The sequence below is a fragment of the Parasteatoda tepidariorum genome, chromosome 1 (assembly GCF_982258835.1).
Source record: "Parasteatoda tepidariorum strain Cologne lab strain chromosome 1, Ptep-v5.0, whole genome shotgun sequence".
NCBI classification, from domain to species: Eukaryota; Metazoa; Arthropoda; class Arachnida; order Araneae; family Theridiidae; genus Parasteatoda; species Parasteatoda tepidariorum.
Window position 1 is genome coordinate 69,352,747 of NC_141755.1, and position 17,106 is coordinate 69,369,852.

Below are 17,106 nucleotides of genomic sequence, written 5' to 3' on the forward strand. Positions count from 1 at the left end.
TCGGCATGAATAGGAGTGTTCACACCCATTTTTCGCCGTTTCTTGACCGTTTATAAGTAGAATTTATAGTCGATCAAAATTTCTATCACTTCTTAATTAGCTAGAGTGCTTAAATTTTAATTGGAACTCTGTCCTTTATGACAATACAAAGCTTTAATTGCTTTTGGTCTTTACAAGCAGAATTTGCATCGCCTTTTTTTTCTCTCCAAATTTGGAATTTATTATCAATTATCGATCCTTTTCCATTCAGCTAGAGTGCTCAAATTTCAACTGGAGCTTTGTGTTTGATATTCACTGTTTCGTTATTATTGTAAGTGAAATTTGCTGCTATTTAATCAAAATTAAGACCGCCTTCTGACAGCAACAAACTGACAGTCACTGAATTGAAGCGAAGAAAATAGTAAAGTAAAAAGTGATCATTTTAGAAGCTAACTTTTTCAAGTAGACGAAATAGAAAAATATAATGTTGTTTCTGTCAGATACAAAATGAAAAATATCGGGTGCATCACTTCTTAAATTTTTATGTAAGTGAGGGAAGTTTTAAGGAATATAAGTTTATTGCGAACTACGGCAGCAATAAACCCCAAATTTTTCTATCCAGTCTAGCAAAAATAAAGCTATTTTCTCCTTTGTAGAATACTTTAAATCACTTTTTAAAAATTTTATTTTATTTTTATATACACTATTAGGCCAAAAATATCTTGATACCTACCTAAAGGAAAAAAACAATGGGCGTGGTGGTTTTTTTTCCTCCATGGTATGACCTGTGTCCCCTAGTTCATGCAATTAATTATGCCTAGTTCATGCAGTAAAGCATTCCCTCAGCAACCCGTCGTGGGCCATGGGGAGGTTAAGGCTCCACTTCATGACCAACGTCGTGGTAGTGATAATGTGATGACATAACGCACAGGCCGCCTTTACAGCCCAGACAAGCTAGTTCCCATCGATCTGAAGCTGGTTGGGCTTCAAGCTGCCACTGAGGACCGAACCTCAGTCCTTAAGAGTGACAGCTCAGTGCCTTCACCACTGAAGCCAACACGGTTTAGTTTTTGTATTTAGAAATATGATATCTCAACATATGTGAATATTCTGAGCAATACTGCTCTTCCAACTCTGGCAATATTTCGGAGACGGCCCGTTTCTCCTTCAGCAAGGAAGTTGCTCCATTCACACACAATGGGTGCTCAAAAACTGGACTGGCTTTTTCAGGGCCCCGATCTCAAGCTCATAGATCATCTTTGGATGGAATTAGAACGCAGGTAGTCAAGCCAAATCGAACATCCTTACTGCCAGCACTCACTTGAGCTGCGATGAACACCTGGAACTCAATCCCCATGTCCACCTATCAAAAACTGTTGAAAAATCTCTCCAGACGTTTGCAGGCTGTTATAGATGCAAAAGGGGAGCAGAATCATATTAATGTGTGTTTTAAGACTCTCCAAGTCAGTACCACTGCTTATTCGGATAATTTTGGCCTGACAGTACAGTTATAGTAAAGTCAGAAGTACGATTTTAAAATCCTCACCTTACATATCTGTGAACATAGAAAACCAACATCCACGACCACTTCTTTTTAGCCGTTTCCAGGGTTTTAATTCCAGCATAACATACCAAAAGGCCACTAAAATGGATATTAGACATGATCAATACATGATATATCGGATATATTGGAACAATTATGTTTTTAAAACTGTTCAGTAATTAATATGACTTACGAAGTAATAGAAGAAGTAGGCAGCTTGATCTATTTCGAATATTTACTAACATACATATTTACAGACCTGCCAACTACTACGCTTTTTGCAAAATTTTCATAGAGTGGTAGATATTTAAAAACCATGGCTTTCAGAATTTTTGGCAATTTTGCCAGCATTTTAAAAGCCTCACCACAAGAGAGCTGGTATAAAGTGAGGTTGCATATGAACTTTAAAATGAGGTTGCATATAAAATAAAGTGAGGTTGCATATGAACTTTAAAATGAGGTTGCATATAAAATAAAGTAAGGTTGCATATGAACTTTACATGTAGTGGCGTGGAAAATAAGTTTAAATGAATAAAAAATAATACATTAAAACATAAACATACCTACCACTGGAATACATTTTTACAAAAAGTCATACATAAATAAATTTTTTAAAAAAATTTGGTAGTTCTGTATTTATATTTTTACTTACCTATTGTGAACGTAAGCTCATATGACATATTTTTTTTTAATCTTCTTATAGCTTAAAAGGCGAGATATTTTTAAAATATTAAATACGAAATTCCTAATATTTTTCGTCAGTTAATTTTTGCATGAGGAATAAATTAAGTTATTAAACGTTATTTATTTGAAAAAGTAACTATTGTTAATTTCTGGCTAAAATCAGATGTTCAAAAAACAAATACCTGGATGCGACGACTCAGCCATATTTCCAAATGCGCGCTTAAAAATAATATATATAGCTCAAGAGGTGCGTTGAAGAAAAGGAACATAGCTTGAAATCCGGTTTTAAAAAAATATAGTGCAAAACATTTATTTAATGAAATTCATGTATAGTAATTGTTTGAGATGCAAGTTTGAAAAAAATCGACTTCACTCAAAATGTCCGTTAATGAAACTGGATATAGTATAAAATGCGCCTTCTTAATGTTAGTCCTTTCCTGTGCAGTGTATCCAGTTTAGCAACACTAATTCAATAAATGTTACTAGAAATGTAAAACCAATTGCTTTTAAACTTTTTGCAATCACTATTCTATAAACAACAAAGAGCCCAACTTATAATGTATTATTTAGGGTCGCATTTGCTAATGCTCTGCCTTGGCTAAAATTTCAAATCGAAATTTGCCGTTCCGGAAAAGGTTAAGTAACTGTCTTTTTGGTGTTTAAGCTGTGGCCAAGTTATTTAAATATTAACATGAGATATCGTGAGATTGGCTCAATCAGCTTTTCTTTTGGCATTGTCCTCTCACGTTAAGGCGCCAATAATGGATCTCACAAAGCATTGATAAATAAATACCACTGTTAACATGGATTTTGACTAGGCAAGTCATGGTGGATTTATTTCCCATGACCTGTCCTTATTGATAATATCATGCAAAATTAATTATTTCACTTATCAAGTCTATTCTAAATATTCTTCTGATTTTGTATCTCGAGCTCAACAAAAGTTACTGAATAAAAATTTTATTATATTTATGATCCTGTTTCCAAATTCAACTGTCATTTTCATTGCCCTGTTTTCATTATTGACTTCAATTATGCCATCTGCACCAGCACATCTCCAATTTCGGCATTATAGGCAGTGCTAGAAACATTAAAATGCTGTAATGTTTGCAGCTCTGTAATATTCGTAATCTATCATTGTCCAAGAAAGCGAACAAAATGAAGCAAAAAAGTATAAGTAAATAAGAATAGTACCTCATAAAGAAAAAAGTGTCAACAGCGAATGTTCCATTTGCAAATATCTGGTTAACAAAATCTTTTGGGGCATCAGAAGCCATTCCTGGATTTCCTAAATTACAAAGTTAAATCCATTCAGTTATTAAATTCTACAATAGGCTTGTTAGTATACTATTTGTAAACAAAAAAGTCGTTTTTAGGTTACATAATTTCTCTACGCTTTTCCTCTCTTTGTTAGCATGATTTCGGTAAATCTCACTTTTTCCCCCACGCAAGTACAATCCAATTTCTGGCTGAAAAGTACTGCCGTGGTGAAAAAGCAAGATTTGGGTTAACCAATCTGGAGAAGAAAAAAGTGTAAAGATAGCTCAACCGTACGACACCAATTCTATTTACAAAAAGCATAATCTGTGATTTTTTAAGTCCTCGTAAAGCTTTAAACACATTTGCTTATTTAATTGTCATTGCATTAATATTTTAACAATTGTGAAAGTTAGTAGGTTATGAGTAAAGATTATTAAGTGTAAAAAAAGAAAGTAACTTACGAACATATAAGACGGATCCGGCAAAAGAGAAAGAATGTCCGAAAATAATGAGGGCCATGCTGAGGAATCTGAGACCGTGGAGGCAGGCTATGTTGTCACGTTCTTTGACAGAAAATATTTTTGGAGTATTAGTGTACAGTGAAAACGCCAGCAGATACTGCATTGTAGAGCTCGGTTCTGCAATAATACATTGAATAAAAAAATGATATGTAAATAGAACGAACAGGAGATAATCAAAAATTGGTAAAGAGTGTTATAACTAGGTAAATACATATATAGTAATAGACTATCTATTTTTTGTCTAATGCTCTATATATTTACCTCATGGCTCCATATATTTCCCTATATAATATATTTACCTCAGAGCAGTAGATGACTTACAAAGTGTTGGAGATACATGTAAATCTTTCAATAGCTTTGCGGAGGAAAAATCTTGTCAAGGCTTTCTAGAAGAGTGCAAGAAAAATGTCTGTGTGCCGTCAGAGGTAACTCCCGACTACGATGAATTAAGATTTTTTTAATTTTCGTTTCAACCCGGAATGAGTGTCCGTGTGGCTGTAGGCGAAGTCGATATTACATGACGCTACAATATCATTACAAATCTAAACTCTCGGTGTACAGCAACTGAAAGTGGCATTTGCCGATTCGTCTCAGTTATTAAGGCTGTAAATATGATGTGTAAGATTTAAGTCGGGAAGGAAGAAGAGGAGCTTATCTATCCTTCTTTGTCACAAAGTCAGTAAGTTGTGTCTTGAACAGTTGATAAAGTCTAGCATACGCTCTTTGAGTTCTGCAAAAATATCCGACGAGTCTGTCTCGGTGATGTAGCAGACGAAGAGTGTTTCTTTGTGATGTACCTTGACATTTCATTGAGGCGGGCATAGTTTGTCTACGGTGAGAACTCCCCTTTGCCACAAAGTTTGAGGCTGTCTGCTGCTATGGAAACAAGAATAGGATTCATTTCAGGGAGGGTAGAGCTAACACAGTAAGAAAAAGATTCCTTTTCTCTCACCGAGCGAGCCAAAATCTGTCCTAAACAATGACCCCACACCTCTACTTGAAATAGTTATACCTCGTTACCATAGTCACCGCCACGAGTCCAGACGAATGGCTAGAGGAGTTCTTACTTTAGACTAGGGGTGCACAACCTTTTTCAGTGAAGGGCCACATGCGCAGCAGATTGACCAATGAAGGGCCGCATGGCAAAGTGTTTAGACCGACATATTGAAAGCAATTGTTGGTGGTGATTGTTATATAAACATCATTGTTTATATAACACTAAATTCCTTTTGTCGGTTAACCTTGTAATCTCTTTGCAGAAAATACAATACTCTAAAACGTTTAAAATTAGAAAATGCAAAACTGATTACTTAAGAAGGAAAACAGAATTCGAAAATCAGAATCAATTTATCAGAAAAAATTAGATAAATTAAAATAATTAAAAAACTATAGAAAAATTGAAATTTTTTTTATCATATTACAAAATACAAAAGTCCATTTAAACATAAATTTTAACGTTAAATTTTTTTTTCATAGAATTAAATTTCAAATAAATAAATATTCTAGTTATTAATATAAATTCAAGTTAAATACTTTGATTTAAAGATAGTTTATAGGGTTAAAAATGATTAAAACTGAAACAAAACCCCTTAAGTGGAAAATAAGATTTAGCATTTATTAGGGAATGTACTTTAACTTTCAGACATTTTTTATTTTAAATTAATAATAAGAGGCTGAGAGAGGGAAGAAAAAAAAAGAAAGAAAACACATTAAATTTTAAGGAACTATATTCCTTAATAATAAAAAACTATTAAGATACTTTTTTACAACTTTTTATGACGAATATATTTTTAACATGACACTTACTATTTATAATTAATACACAATCAATTAACAATCAATAAAATTTACATTACTTTACGAAACTTATCTTGATTAAATTTTTTATACAGTTAAAATTTAATGATATACAAATCATTTCCCAGCATATAATCATAAATGATATAAAATGCTCCAAGAAGGTAGAAAATAGTTTAAAAAATTTCTTAATGGTTATACTGTAATTTGCAAAATTTTTGAATATTGTGATAATTTTATCTACTTGATCATGTGATATTTTTTGAGCCATTAAATGAAAATGTAATGATTGTATTTAAAGACTGTAATTTTGTAATTTGTAATCTAATCTTACTAAATTTGTAATCTAACTCTGTAATTTTGAACAGGCCAAATTCATTCTGGAAAACAGTCTTTCGACGGAAGCTGTTGTTGTGGGTAGTATTAAACTTAGAGCAAATAACATAATCAGTTTTGGAATTTGTCCTAGATGGTGTTCTTCCTTTCTGGGTTTTTAAATCGCGGAAATACAAATAGCGATGTGTTATTTTTTAATTGCTTGAATACGAATTGCTATGTGTTATTTTTTAATTGCTTGAATACGAATTGCCATATGTGATTTTTAAATTGCGTAAATAAAAAACTCGATGCTTGTTTTTCAAATCGCGTGAATACGAATCGTGTGGCTTTTAAATTACGAAAGGACTACTCACAACACTTGATTTTTAATATGAATGAATATGAATCGCGATATATGGTTTTTAAAACGCGTGCATATGAATTGCGAGAAAAGTAGCAACGGATGATATTTTGAACACCAGAACACGAATCGCGATATGAGATTTTAAATCCCGTAAATACGAAACGCTATGGATTATTTTTAAATCTCGTTAATGTTAATACGAAATGCGATTCGTAATTTTCAGATAGTGTAAATACGAATTACGATGTATGACTTTTAAATTACCTGTGACAACAAAAAGAAAAGGTTCGATGTGTGTTGTTAAACTTGCACGTGTTCATGGGACTAAAGAATTATGCCGCGTTTTGAATAATTTTTTTTTGCAAAACGGACCGCGTTCAATATAAACACATCTCGTTTTTTTTTTCCTGGGAATGTGTTGATTTGGCTAAGATACGTAATTACTCTTTAAGTTACGAAAAAAAATTAAAACTGAATCGAATTTCACGAGTTGTAATATTGTGTGAAAATATCAGGTATATTCTAAATCACAAATAAAAATGCAGCAATAACGGGAAAGAAGAAAAAACACGTTCGAAAAATCTCTTCAAAAATGCGTGTTAAAATCGGTACAACGCAAATGATAAAATCGGCACAAACAGAGCACGTAAAAAATAACTATTTTAATGCGCGATTCAAAACTCGCTTGCTGTCAAACCATAGTATTAAAAATATCATAATCTTTTTAAATCACGGGGAAAACGTAATAACTACTAAAACAATAACCAAAATACTTTTATATTTCAGATGAAATTGGAGTAAATAAAGTCCATCAAAATTTTATGTAATTTAAATGCGGGATTTGAAATTAAAACGTCGCAATAGCGTATGAGAAATATTGGTACTTTCAAAACCTTGTAGAAATTTGTAGCAATAATTTCTAAAATAACGATTGAAAAATAATTTGATTTGCGATAAAATCGTTACAAATAAGCCATGTCGAAAAATGGTTATCTAAATGAGCGATTCTTTACTCGCGATTCGTAATAATATCGTGCTAAAATATCGAAGTTTTAAAAACCGGGCGGAAACGTGCAGCAATAACTGTTGAAGAAAGGATCTAAAGTCATTTAGATTTTCCATGAAGTTTGCACAAATAAAGCGTTTCATAACTTTCGAAAATCGCTATTTCAGAAACTACTTGAAAATGGATAGCAATAACTACCGAAAAGTCATTGGAATCGGCATGTACGAAAAGCGTCAAAAGTGGTAATTAAAATTCGTAAATCGTAATAATGATGTATTAAAAATATTGGGATTTTTAAAACTATGCTGAAATCCGTAGCGTTAACCATCGAAAAACTACATTGATTGAGATTGGGTGCGTCAAAAGCTTAAAAGTTTAAATTTAAATTACCGAATTTTTTTATTATTTTTCAAAAACAAATATTAAATTTATTTTTTCACTTTGTTCAAATTGCGGCCGCGGGCCGCACATCGAGGGTTGGCGGGCCGCATTTGGCCCGCGGGCCGCAGGTTGAGCACCCCTACTTTAGACAAACTGTAGCTTGAAATTCAAAGCAGCTAAAGTCCTTCAGTGATTGAGACTTGGAGCCGTTCTCTCCTGAATCTCTTAATTTAGATTGAGCGTCCTAGAATATGACGTAGTTCAAAGACTGATTGACTTCCTGATGGTGACGAAGACTTGTGGGAGTGGCTTATAGGTTCCGTCAATTCTTTTACGAAACTGGAAGATTCTATTCGTTTCAATCCCTGATTTAGAGAACTCGAAGGAGATTACGGAGGTTCGAACCAGCGACGTTTGGGTCCTCTAATCACTATGGAAAAAGTGTGCACACTCCTTAACCGGGAAAGTTAGGAACTTATTTACCTCTTGCTGTGCAGTATCTATCATTCAGGAAAATTTTAATTTTTTTTTTACCGTTGTAATTCAAATGAAAAGATTTTAATAATTTTTTTTTTATTTTCTTAATTACTAGATTTTTTTCCAAGTTGAATAAACTACGGATTCTTCTGAGATGAAATTTTTTCTCTACAACGAAGAGTTTATTCTTTTTCGACTGTTAGTTACATTTCTTAAATAACACCGTATAGCTTGACGGAAGAGTTATCTGAAATGTTTATCTTCGATCAATAACAGTTGCTTTCCAGCAGAAAGTTTCTAAATAAGAAAACTTTGCCACAAATCTAAATAATAGATAATTAACAACCAATAATATTAAGAGAATAGTCAACGAATTATATTACTATTTATTATTATTAATTTTAAATAAAAAAAAATTAACATTAATTTTTTAATAATGTTTCAAATTCTTTTAACCTTTCAAATTTCAAATATTCTGAATCTTGACAGTAACAGTGTTTCATTGAGTTAAGAAATGAAAAGTTTGACCGCAGTAAACATGCTTTAACACATTATCAAAATATTAATGTTTATTTTAACTTGAGGTCATTTTTTTTCCAGGTGTTTTGTCTATTAACAGCTTAGTTTAAATTAGACAATCATTTTCAATGAGAAAAGAAATTTTTAAAAATAATAATACCATTTGGATCTGGTCGTTGATCAAAAAGTAACTCTGTAGACACGCTTTTGGCTGCTAACGTTTCAATTACTTTTCTTTTCCTCCAATTTAAATAGTAGTCATATACTGTAGCAAGACTGACAACGGCTATGACGAAAATCTGAAAGCTCCTATAAAATAAAAACCACATTGAAAGAACAAAATTTATGAAGCATTATAATGATATATAATACTTGTGCTAATATATATGAGTAAAAATATGAAGTTAAATATAACACCGTGAGACAAATTTTTTGTTGCATTCATTCAAGGATCTTAACTAAATCGGGTGTGGGGATTTCAAATCGGAAATTAGTTCTGAAAACTACAGATTTTTTCCAAAATGGTACTCTTAGATTGGAACTCTTAATTATTGGTTGCTGGAATGCAAATATTGTAGAGAAATGAGCGCTTTGCTCTTGAGACAAAAAGATAGTGGAGTTGGTATATAAATGAGTGAGTCAATCAAATTAATATTTACACGAGCGAGAAACCAATTACTTAGAATATTTACGTTATATACATAAGTGACGTTGTATAAGTTTTTGGCAACTCAGAAAAATATGCTCTCTGTAAAAGTAGGTTCCTTTGGTTCATAGTCAAATAAAAATATTTACACTATGTATTAATATCTTATCAAAGACAATTTTATCTTGCTTCTAGAAAATGCTAGCAATGAATTTTGAAAGAGAGAACCAACCTTTAAAAAGGGCACTAAGAATGGTTAGAATCCTTCCCTTAAAAACTACTATCCTAATAGATAACGTAACGTACAGGGTATTACGTTATCTATTAGGATAGTAGTTAGGATAGTACAGGGTATTACGAGATATTGAATGGGATAAAAAGAATTGCAAGGTACAAAATCTGTATTTGATTTATATTGCCCAAAAAAATTTAGTTCTGAAGCTAAAATCATACAAGTTTCATCTGGTAACAGTGTAACATTTCAGAATTACGAAATCACCGCTTGAAGCACTATTAATCAAAATTGCCCTATCCATGCAGAAGAAAGGGCACTATGTTTTACAATAAGTAAATTTTTAAAAAAACTGAAAAATTTTTGCTTGCTATACAATATTCTACTTCAAGCCACTATGTTAAGGAGATGCTTATATGCTCAATACATATTTCTTTCAAAAACAAATTATTAATATTTTATAGTTGTTATGAATACGTTTATTTCTTTTAAAAACAAATAAGCAAATGAAATCTTAAAATAGTATTAATATCACTTGTAAAATTTTCCACGATCACTAAAATTATCCCAATGCAAATGTATAAAACTAAATCAAAATTTAACAATGTGTTTCCTTTCAGTTTTAACGTAAAGGCTGATACTAGTTTCAAAAAATATTTTGTATTGCATGTAGGCGGTTATAATTCAATTTCTCATAGAAACATTTCTGATAGGGACCAATGCGCTGCCCAGGCGCCCAGCTCATAAAACAAGATCAGATCAGATCTAACATAATAGATTTTTCTTAGTGGTACTAAATTGAAACAGAAACTTTTTAAAATTAAAAATAATTCTTATAAAGATTTTCAGAATTAAGAGCTATCAGAAATTTTTTACAACTTTTCGTATCATTTTGAATATTCTATTCTTAGAAATAAGAACTCAAAGGTTCGCTTCATTTTCTGGGAGATTGAAATTGAAAAAAAAAAGAAGAAATACAGCAACTTACATAAAGAATATTGCAGAAATATCTTTTGAAAAACCTTTCGTATGAGTGTGACAAACTTCAATTGTACCCTGAATATCTCCGAAATTGTTGGAAAGGCCTATAAAAAAGAAATTCATAGAAATACAAATCAATCTTAACATAAAACCAGTCAATAAAAATAGAAGCTTAAAAATATTTATTATTATTTAAGTTTTTATTTGTGTATTGCAGCATTACTGTGATAGCTACATAAGGAGTGTACTAAATTTTGACAATTTTCAAGAAAAGTAACACTAAAATAAGTTCAAAAAACAACGCTTGCAGCAAATTCATGCGACAAGGAATAATTTTTTCTTTTGAAAACGTCTAGGTTCAGCTCAAAATGTTTTCGATAAATGGCATTACTGATGATAAAAAAAGTAAATGGACGAAACTGATAGAAATTCACAATTTTTCGAAATCTTTTAATAAATGAAAATCATATTAGAATATTTTTGAAATATTCACTATTAGTTGTAATGACGTGTTGTAATATGACATGGTGTAAAACGATTTGTAATTATTTTCCTTCAATTTGAAAATTTACTATCTGCAGCGCCATCTGTCGTAAAAATTCCGAACTGAAACCAGGACTTAGAGGAGGAAAAAATCATGCATTGTGACATGAATTTGCTGAAAGAGTGTCGTTTCTGAAACCAGAAGGAAGATATATACCTCAGGCCAATGGCTGCTTATTTTTGAGGCACATCTTTATCCAGAATACAAAATATTTAAATTTTCTTTTCACTCAAATTTGCCTTCCAGTCACCAGAAAGAGCTACCTTAAAGTTAAAATTTCAAGATGGATAAAAAATCGGCGTAGGGCGCCCAGATAAATTTCGGTGATGATGATGAGCTTAACGAACGAACTGCCTTGATCTGGTCCCTTCGTTTTGATTTTAAACTAGCTCTATTGTATCACTAATTTATTACGCATAAAAAAAATAAAATCGACTTTCCTCGATGGGTTAAATAACTGGATTCGATTAGATTAAAAAATGGCGTTATATTATTTTTAAATGCTAAAAAATGTGTTTTTTTTTTCTTTTTTTTTTTAACGTTAGTTAACTATTTCTTCGTAGTTTAGTTTTATTTTCTGTAATTGCTGTTTCATATGATTCAATATTAGATAAAAAAGACTAATATCCATTATGAACAAATTAAAATAAAGCATATAAATGAAAATACAATACTTACTGGCATCAGTGGCAAATTTGATATCATTCACTGAACATGATAGCGGTATACAAATACCGATTGTAGGAGGCTTGGTCGCCTTTTTCATAACTTCCCATGAAGGATTGGGCAAAATCTAGGAAAGAATTACACTATTAAAAAAGATATAGGTATACACTATGGATAAGAAATTGTAGAAACATAAAAGATTAAATATGCTGTTGCATTCATGTTCCCTAATTTTAAACAAATGTTTTTCGAATTAAAATGCTTAAACCAAATATTTAAATTATGAAAATGCTGTGAAAACTTTATTTTTGTAACAATCGTTTAATTTTAAAAAGTAGACATTTTTGCTCTTAAAAAAGTAGATTCTAATTTTAATCACACATGTACGTCAGTCTATACAATTTTAAAATTTGAGCTAGTAAAGCCTGCCTGATCGCTTAGGGAAAACAGTGTGCCTGTTATGGGTTCTTCCCCTGACGGGTATCTGGGTTTCCCAAAAGGTTTGGAACCACAAAATTTCTACTTTAAAAAATTTCTACTACAAATTTAGCACTGTATTAATTTAAGAATTACTTTTTTTTTTCCACAATCATTTCGTATCTTCACTACCAACAACTCAACCTCTCCAAAAGTGTTGGAACCACAAAATTATATACTTTGATTTCTCGGAACACTGCAAATTTCGCATTGAATTAGTTATAAGTTTCTACATTATGAACATCTTGTATCCTCACTTCTCCATCATCATCGTCATTTCAACTTATTATCCTCAACTCAACTTTCTCAGAGCACAGAGGATTAAAGCGAAGAACAAAGATCCTCTTCCTCATCCAACTCAGAGTCGATTCCAATTTTAAATCGCATTAAGCAACTAATGTTACAAGATTATTTAGAAGATTTTGTTTTTATAAAGTGATACAAAAAAGTTTCGTTAATTCACAAATTAAAAAATTTTACTTAAATGATTTTGACCCCATTGCGTATAAATAAATTAAACTTATACAAATGCACATTATGTACAATTTGGTTAGTGACTGTGAAACAAGGTTTCAACGGTATAAGAAAACTGATGAGTGGTAAGAAAATATCTCAATTTTAAATTTAAGAAAAATCTTTTTACAATTTTATTTTAATTTTCCTGTGTATCAGTATGAAAGAATACCGAATAGATATTGAACAATATGGAAATCAAGCCCTCTCATTAAAATAATCCCTATTTATTTTAAATGAAAGGAGAATATTCGAACCATTGTGTGCAAGCGATATAAAAAAAATGCGCAGTTTTTGTTCATCTTTCAGGATTATAAGAAAAACACAAGATTTACTTATTCCAAAACTAATTCGAAATTTTAAAAAAGGGTCAATTTTTTTCTTCCTTTTAATCTTTTAAGAGCATAGAACGGCAAAAAATTATCATTTTACTGCGATTAATTTTTGATCCAAAAAACCGTCAATAACAACTATTTAATTACTTTAAACCTTATTCGAAAATAAAACTGAGTGAAACGAGTTAAGACATAAATGTACGGGGCTGTAAAAAAATATATATTCACATGCTAGTAAGTTTCACCAAACTGAACTACACAGTGCAAAATATACAAATACCTCATCAATAATAATATTTTGAGATTAGAATATTTATTTTCGTTTCTGCAATATGATTCACTTCTCCATAAATAAGCAGTCTCATATTCTTTCATCAGATAGCTTTTGTTTACAGTGACAAGCATGATTTCCCGAAGTAGTGGTAAACGTGGCGGCAACTTTTTTTTCTTCTTAACATATTGAAGCAACAAAAAAAAAAAAAAAAAAAAAAAAAAATACTTCCTCACGTTAACAATCGTTTTAACGCTGTCTTTTAATCGTTGAATTTTTTATGTACCTCAAAAATTAAGGTAAGTTTCTGCTGTATGTAATTGATTTTTTTTGTTGAACTTCGTGCAAAATTAGCCTATATCACTAACCAAACTGTATTTACCTATTCACTGTCAAACTTTTTTTTTATTCATAAAAGAAGAGCGAAGGTGTTTTTGAAGATGAGTTCATTCGCATTTTATCTCTCAATTTTCGATGTAACTGTCTTGTTTGTATTCGGAAATAAGAGCTGTCTAGTAATTGAAAAATGGGCTATTCAGTGGCTAGGAAAGAAGTAGATTTGTTGAGCAAGATTTAAGAATGATGAAACGTAACCTAAATAACATAAACGAGATTTGTGCAATTTTTTTACCGCTATTTAAATAAAGGTGTAGTAATGACTAGTTTTATATTATTTTACCGAAGTCATAGATGTGGAAGAAGTGCAGCTTCTGTGATCAATGAAGACCGGAGCACCAAAAGGCAGAAGGCTGACTCAGCTCCTTCACCTGCATACTTTAGCTGGGCATTGGAATGGCCTTCACGCCTAGGGTGGCCCTACCAGGAGATTAAACTCCCGACGTACTTCGCCCATTCCTCCCAGTGGCACTAACCCGCCACTCGGAGCTCCAATCTCGTTTTAACAGGCTTCGTGATCCTGTGGCCCCTCCTGTTCATCATTGGTATCAGTGCAACCGCCCAGGTGGCAGCCTGACCCTTCAGTGCAGTAGGCGGGATCAGACGGTTATATCAAGATTTCGAAGTGGTCACCTAAGAACTATGTTGTTCAGTAATGGTTCAAGAGTTTTCCCTGTTTGCACTAAGTGTAACAACCAACAAGCTACTCCTGAACATATACTTCAATGCCTAAATATCTCTAAAGTGGACCTCTTTTCAGATCCACTTTTTGTTACAGACTTACTCAGAGTCTCTGGAGTCATGGACTTGGTTTAGCTCCGCTAACCGTGTGGGCCAGCAACAACAACAACATATTATTTTACAACGGTCGTTGAACAGCCGACGCAATGTTTTGGGTTTACGACTTTAATGTTCAACTACGTCGCCTTGTAAGTTTGAACCCAATCCAGAAGACAAGGTAACTCCCGGATCAAGTATTGAGTGAAATTTGCCTTCGTGGAGAAATTTTTGATGGAACTTACCCGCGATTGCGTTACATGGAGAGGAAGACCACGAGAACCTCCCACGGTTATCTAACGGCAAGGGGACTCTAACCCATGATCCGTCTACCACTGAGGATATTTTACGACAACACTGTGGTCGGTTTGAGCCGGATGCGGAATTCGTATCGACGAGCAATCGCTGAGATTCGAACCCGGTTCACCTCATTGAAAGACGAACACTCTATCCCCTGAGCCATCGCGGCTCTACTAATTGAGGGGGGGGAAGAGGAAAGAGAGATGAGAGAGAAAATGAAATTATGTAAAAACGTCGATTAATGCAAATCCTTGGGGTCGCAACGACCTGCTAATGAATGATTTTGGTTTAAGTATGAATAATGTGAAATGTGGTAGTTACGATTAAATAATTAAAGAGATAATAAAGAATAAATTTAATAAAATGAGTTTCTATCACTTTTTTAAATTTTTTGTAGCCTGAAAATTTTTTTGTAAAGATCACAGGATATGATGTGCTGATCTATTTTATGTTGTTTTTTTTTAATCTCTCAAAGTTTTTTGCTTCCGCGTCTCCTTTTGTAGATGATAATAAATAATAAAAATATACTCCCCTTGTTATCAAATAAACAAGCTATCATCTTTTTATCATTCTTCCATTATCCTTTTTCCAATATTATCTTTCAATTTTATTACCGGAAAATGTCTGTGTATCATTTTTCATTTCGTTTTTCTGTAAAATTTTATTTCATTTCCTCAATGAAAAAATACTGATTCAAATCATCATTTGGGCTCTGATTCGATTTGATGTTTGAGTATGCAAATCGCGATTTGAATAATTTCTTCGAATCAGAATTAACTGATTTGTTTGAGTCAAGCACCTTAGAATAATTACTTTGCCAAACTTCAGAGTTGAGTACTGACTCGATAATTGAATTTTTCTAATGAATCAGAAAATAATTTTCAATGAGTTGAATTGAAGAAATTGATTTAAGTTCAAATTTTTAGTTAGGTGAATCAGTTTATTATTATTTTTATTCAAAATTGCTAAGTTGAAACAGTTCTGATAATTGCCTATATTTACTTTTATTCCCAGCATAAAAAATACTAATTCCGTGAATTCAAATTTAAATGTCGGACATAAAAACTAGCTTTAAGATTCTTAATGTTTGTTGGGTTGTCTTAATTAACACAATATCGCTGGACAGCTCTTGAAAATAGTTATAACTGAAATCAAAATAGTTAAGCGCGGGCAACAGCTAGACGGTAAAAAAAATTTGGTTAATATGTTGTTTAAAACTAATTAAGATTTTAGGATTGAAGAAAAAGTTGAAGAATTCGAATATTTAAATTCAGTTTTGATATACGTACGGCTAGAATACCTTTAAAGTTTATATGTTGTATGTTAAATGTAATTTTGAAAGATAATCAAGCTAATTAAAGACGCCTAGTTTTGCTAGATTGTATGGTGTGAGCTGGAAGCAGAATTCGTATCAGCCAACCACCGCTAGGATTTGAATCCGAGTCATTGGAAGGCGAAATCTCGATCTCTTTAGCCACTGAGGTTCCATAGATATAGTTTTAGATAAAATTGCTCAAAATTTAATTCAGTGTACCAAGAACTAAATATTAAATCGGAACTTTGCTACCTCTAAAAAAAAAAATAAATTCCCCCCTAAGTTCTGTCAATCGGCCTATCTGCAAATTAGATATTTACTTCCAAGCGACGTCACGCGTAGGTTAGCCAATCAGATTCAACGCTCACGCGTGACGTCCTTTACAGGTATCCAATTAAATCTAATCCAAAAATTGATTGAGCGCTGTAATAAACTCACGCTTTAGAGCTGTAACGTTAACGCGTCATACACAACCACGGAATTAGACGTGACCATGTGATTAGTTGCAAGTACCTAATTGTGAGCCGCGATGGCTCAGAGGATAGAGTGTTCGCCTTCCAATGAGGTGAACCGGGTTCGAATCCCAGCGATGGTTGGTCGATACGGATTCCGCATCCAGCTTGTACCAACCACAGTGCTGACGTAAAATGTTAAACTGATCATGGGTTAGAGTCCCCTTGCCGTCAGGCTAACCATGGGAGGTTCTCGTGGTCTTCCTTTTCATGTAACGCAAATGAGGTTTAGTTCCATTAAAAAGGACTCCACGAAGATACAATTTCTCCCTTTACTTGTTTACAGGAGTTG

The 17,106-nt window shown here is 32.5% G+C and overlaps 1 protein-coding gene across 1 annotated transcript in view; it reads right to left on the reverse strand.

Annotated features, from left to right (window-relative positions):
• LOC107444483 (nose resistant to fluoxetine protein 6) overlaps positions 1 to 17,106 on the reverse strand; it is a 48,221-nt gene that overhangs the window by 21,352 nt on the left and 9,763 nt on the right. The window contains exons 3-8 of the mRNA XM_043056079.3: positions 11,931 to 12,045; positions 10,716 to 10,812; positions 9,010 to 9,158; positions 3,928 to 4,104; positions 3,401 to 3,494; positions 1,526 to 1,621 (exon numbers count right to left, since the gene is read on the reverse strand). Coding sequence (XP_042912013.2) covers positions 1,526 to 1,621; positions 3,401 to 3,494; positions 3,928 to 4,104; positions 9,010 to 9,158; positions 10,716 to 10,812; positions 11,931 to 12,045 — 728 coding nt within the window. The remainder of the gene's footprint in view (positions 1 to 1,525; positions 1,622 to 3,400; positions 3,495 to 3,927; positions 4,105 to 9,009; positions 9,159 to 10,715; positions 10,813 to 11,930; positions 12,046 to 17,106) is intronic.